The 5,430-nt window shown below is 40.9% G+C and overlaps 1 protein-coding gene across 1 annotated transcript; it reads left to right on the top strand.

The window, feature by feature from the left end:
* T265_03032 (hypothetical protein) lies at nt 1–4,423 on the top strand (the record flags this gene model as incomplete). The annotated part of the gene is made up of 2 exons (XM_009167421.1): nt 1–141; nt 4,343–4,423. 2 exons carry the CDS (start codon nt 1–3, stop codon nt 4,421–4,423), a joined length of 222 nt encoding a protein of 73 aa, XP_009165685.1.
* Between the last annotated feature and the right edge of the window lie 1,007 nt (nt 4,424–5,430).

Raw genomic sequence — 5,430 nt, 5'->3', positions numbered from 1 at the left:
ATGGAATTCGTATTATGCCGGTCTTGTTTGAACGACGCTCTTCTTGCCCTTATGCAATCATTCCGGCGAGTCCACATCAAACAGCAGAGGTATGCTGGTGATGACCAATTGTGCCGGGAGGTGACGTTCAGACATATGAATGTGGGGCGAGCACGTTACCACTAACTTGCCAGCACACGCTATACATGAACAAGATGTCCAGCCTGAGTAGGTCGACGTCTTTAAGCCCGAGTGTTTGGTGCCTTCGGGACCTCAACTGACGACCCAGTAGCACTTCGGATCATGTTGGTACAGGTGGATTGAAATCCCAAAGGTCAGAATCAACTCTGGTTAACCTGCAGTCCGTGGTTGGTTCACGGTGATTCTCCATATTCAGTCGAACCTGTACTAAGTGGAGCAGCCACAGCATGTTCGTTTAACAGGTGTGAAGATTTATATGCACCACGATCAACTGGAAGAGCTTGAACTCCAATATGCATGTCCTCATTCACACAACCACTCAACCGTCTACTTTACTAACCATCGACATCATTATTATATCTAACTCGAAACCCTCGAATATGAGAACCAAAACAAACAGCATGAGTTTATTTGCAACATTTCTCTTGCTTTTACACCAGTTTTTTTCTCTTGCTTTTAACACCAGTTTTCACACTGTTTTCAATTCTTTAGACAACTGTACTCGGGAAATATTAATAGTTTAGAACGGGTTAGCGTTCTTCAGACAATTAGTGGTTCCATATACAGTGCTCAGTATCGTTTCTGTCAGCAATAGGCATGTACAAAAATTTTGGTATCCTGTATTACGTTTAAGAGGCTTGCTTTGCAGCAAGTCAATTGCAACCTGTGATGCTTGGTTAGTCAAAGGTGACTGATGAAAGAACTGAATTCACAGTAAGCCATCGATTGCTGATCTCAAGACAGATCCAGATATCCAGGTTCACCGAGGATTAAGAGCAATAGCTCTTATTAGCTGCCTTGGAGTTATTGACACATAAGGCAGGTCAGGCACTCTATACAAAGTAAACAAGGCGGACTGTAGTAGAGTTGATATGAAAAAATGTTTTTTTGATAATTAAACAGCAGCTGTAGTACCTTGTTTACTTAAGCGAATACAGGATTTACGAAGCAAGATTTTCACAGTGGTCAATGCATTACTTGTTCATACGGGCGTTTCGGATGGTATGAACTTGCCACAGCTTTTACTGAACACTGTGCAGATTACAGGCTGAGGTATGATGCGAAAACTTTAACTTGCCAATTTTCACAAAGTTTCATTTTTCTCAATAAAGACATTCAGTCTTTGACCTGCTCTATAGTTAAGTTTTCCGTAAGTTTACCTCATGTGAAAATACGGCAGATTATTGCGTGCACGAAGGATGCCAAATTCCGTCACGTTCACTAAGCACCAAGTTGAAAAATTAGCCCACTTTGAATAGACAACATTCCTTGTTTTCAGGAAATACACTAATTTGCAAATCTATTTGGTTTTCACGAGAGACGCAACTGAATCTCTCGTTTATGATATTCCACAACTGAAGAAGTTTTCGAAGAGTTTTCAGCAACCTTGTGAGTAGTTTCTTTTACGAAAACATTCCTCATTATTCATCGCAACGCGTCAAAATAAGCAGGATTTTGTATTTCCACATCAGTGTACATACAAAAACCGTATAATCGAAAAGTTGGTTTTGTTTGCATACATATCTTTCCAAATAGTTTTCCATCTGTATCATTGGACAAAATAATTCGTCGAGTACATATGGCAAAAGAGAACAAGCAAATGGTCGAAAAGTTGGTTTTGTTTGCATACATATTTTTCCAAATAGTTTCCCATCTGTATCATTGGACAAAATAGTTCGTCGAGTACGTATGGCAAAAGAGAACAAGCAAATGAAGAAAACATGGGAGAGAGAGATCAAATGGAACAGGACCTCCCTGGATGATTCACAAAAAAGCTTTTGAGGAGTTTTCATTAATCCTATAGATAATGTAGTCTCAGGAAGTAATCACAGGTTTCATCTGGGCGCCCTGGTGAGGCCAGTTTAATCTCCAACTTGCTAATCGTAGAAGAATTAGGAAAGAATTTACAGTCTGATGAAAAAACAACCTCTATCCACGGTTCCACAAGGTATGAAGCGCTTCAGTCTTGGATGGGCTACGGTGAATCTTCTGTTCTCCTTAATCTTACCGATGATAAATCTAGTTATTGGGAAAACATTGAACAACCGTTTCCTCAACTACTGCACATCGTTTCATCCGTTCTCAACGACGCAACGGGTTTCTTCATATACGTTAATTTCGTGTAGTAGAGCCTCCGAAATTTCAGGAACATGCAAAACCCTCAAATGCAACCAGAGAAAGCTTATTTATGTGGTAATTATTTTCTTATTTTATGGGCTCTCCAAAAACCTCTTACATTGTTGTACATAGATTCGATATCCTCTGGTCATTTCGATATCCTTGATTTCGTCTACAAAAGTGCTCCGTTGGAATGATTTCCCTGCTTGGGCTCCAGCCCTTATTCTAGCATAATTTCAGTTTAAATCTGTTTGTTTTGCCGTAGTTCATAATGGGTATCGGCGTGGCATCCTTTATTTGTATTTAATGAACTGCTGTTTAGCTGTACTCGACATTACAATTCATCGTCAGCTAACAGCTAACATCGTCGTGAAACCCGCTTTCGGTATCTATTATCCCAGCTGGTCAAACACATATTTGGTGCATGTCTATTTTACCTCAAAAACACTCAGTGGTATGATCAAATAAATTCGCTTAGTGGTCTTTCTCACTCTTTTAATCAGTTTGAGGAACTCGTCCGCTGCGGATAAAATGTGATTAACAAGCATTTTAAACCAAGGTTGACTGTATGATGTTTGTTACAGCTTTCGATCATGATGGACCTTGACAAACGCCACACAGACACATCAGTCCCGGCAACAAAACAAACAGCGCAGTGAATGTCAAGACAGCACTTATTTCGTACCGCTCCACGAGAAAAGTAAACATAATTGACAGTCATCTTCGTAGCATGACTGTTGTACCGAACGAATGGAAGATCCATGGTGCTTGTTTTGGTCGCTGATTTCCTCACTTCATTTTTTCATTCCATTTTGGTAACTCCAGCTTTGATAAATACTGTCACCATGACCCGAGTCTCGGTTGGCTGAAAGCATTGTTCGGCCCGTCGGACGCACCAAGTGGTCCAGGTAGGGCCGTGTCCTTTGTTAAGACAGTGGATGTCACACGCAACTCCGGAAACGCTCTGTCATATTATCCTATAAGTCAGATGTACAGACGGACATTTTAAACGAGAAATCAAGTTGGTTATCTCGTTTCAGCTAGATTTAGAGTTACATCGGTGGTTACGAATTTCTGAACTCCACTTGAAAATCGAGTGTCTCCTTCTCAGCCAATGTTACTAAGAAAAATGAATCAGCTTTACAGCAGGCCCTTCAGAACAGAAGCACCTATTGATTTAGTTGCGGATTGAACCGTATCGTGTGCTCTTTCTGCTTAAATATGGCTCACTATTTAAATTCTCTCAGAGCTTTCATACAGCCGTTATGACTGCTATAATTAGTGTATTTCAAACTTGCCAAATGTACATTTTGACGCGAGCTAAACAACAAACTTCGTACCACTCATGAACTGACAGGTTGTTGACAAGCGGAAAGTGGCGACCAACTATTGCGATACCGAGCGTCCGGTAACAGTCATACACTTCTTAGTCCAGTGAGTCAAATTACATTTCTGCCTTCAAATTTTCAACTAATCTGATGTGTATACCAAAAGACAATCATTTGCTGAAGCCTGAAGGCCTTGGGCTGGTGAACAGCTTCTAATGATATATGACCAACATATGGGTGCTTCATTCGAATGAAATTCAGCAAGTTAAAACATTGACATCTAAACGGAGATGTATTAAATTCGAGCGCCGATGGAATTAATTCTATTTAGGTATTTTACTTTTGATTTCCAAAAGCTTCAACTCATAGGGGTCGAAATTAAGTCAAGTTTACAGATTAAGGTACCGAAACTCATTGGAATTATATGAGATCTTAGATATCGGAAAAATAATCGTGCGTCGCGCGACTCCGGGCAATGACGTCCTCCAAAACGTCAACACCACAGTGATGAATGCTGGATTAGTTGCTGCTAGGAGCGTTACATGGTACTGGGATGCTGGTTCACTTAGTGACCTGTTAAATGACAATTTTTTTGTTTGGACCTAGCTGGCGTGTCCTGCACTGAACGAAAACAGAATTTGGGCTATGAAGAGATTTCATGATGCGCATTCGGTGGTTAACCAGGTTTTTGTTGATATGCTCGCTTATTTTGACAGTTAACTTGCAATCATTTTGTCCCTGCCCAACTGCGCATTGAAGATATCCCCTCGATTCATGGCGTAGAATTTGTATGCTAACTGACAAGCTCAGTGAACGGATCAGTGATAAGCCGACAAATCATCATTGGTTACCACCGAGCTACCTATATTCCGGCACATCTCTTGTACGAAGTGTCACACCGAGGGAAATATTTTAACATACCAAGCAATATTCCCCCTGAAATATGAGGTGGTGTTTGTGCAGCATATTCTTTTTAAGACTACCACAGCAGAAACGGGGTTAAGTTGAGACTCATTTGAGGATCCTGCTCTCATCTTCTTAAATTGAAGAACAACGTTGTCTCATTTCACTATGATTTATCACCTCCGGTGTGTGTTGACGAGGCTGTAATTAGCGTTGAGTTTGTTTCAGAAGGAAGAAGTCTTTAAACTCAACTTAATGACCCTGTACCAGGAGGGAGTCGTGAGAAGTCAATACAGAGCCTGATTAGTAAAAGTGCCGGGAAGTGTAAGGAGCATCCTAATTCCTACTGTGATGAAAACGAGTTGGAGCCTAGGTGCAAGTGAAGTGACCGCGGATGGAATGCGGTTGATCTGAGCTACTTGCGGTATGATGGACTTATCGGGCCACACTGCTGCTATACTATAATAGCTTATCCGCAAGGACTCATTGAACGTAGCCTTGTAGAAGGATGCCATTTGATGTCCATTGAAATATCCCACTTTTCCAATGGAAATGGGTCAGAGATTTTAGAAACGCCTCCATTACCAGAGTTCCACATCTTCAATGCTATCAAATCCGTTGTCTAGGAGGGCGACAACGTTGTAAGCACTGTTTCACAAAGCGAATGTTTTCCTTTTGGCTATGGTTAACCATAATATTGGAAGGTTTGTTTTAATTATACTGAGTAACTCACACTCAGTTCCAACATTGCCTAGTGAAGTTACCAGCTTCAATTTCATGCTACGACGTTCTTTTCCGGCGTGTGGAACGACAAATCGTACGAATTACCATGAGAAATGACCTCAGCAACGGCATTCCCTGTCTAAGTATTCGTATCTCAATGGTCACATTAAAGTCTATT

Source organism: Opisthorchis viverrini (genome assembly GCF_000715545.1).
Source record: "Opisthorchis viverrini unplaced genomic scaffold opera_v5_41, whole genome shotgun sequence".
NCBI lineage: Eukaryota > Metazoa > Platyhelminthes > Trematoda > Opisthorchiida > Opisthorchiidae > Opisthorchis > Opisthorchis viverrini.
Note: the sequence above shows the minus strand (reverse complement) of the source record. Positions and strands in the feature narration are given on the sequence as shown.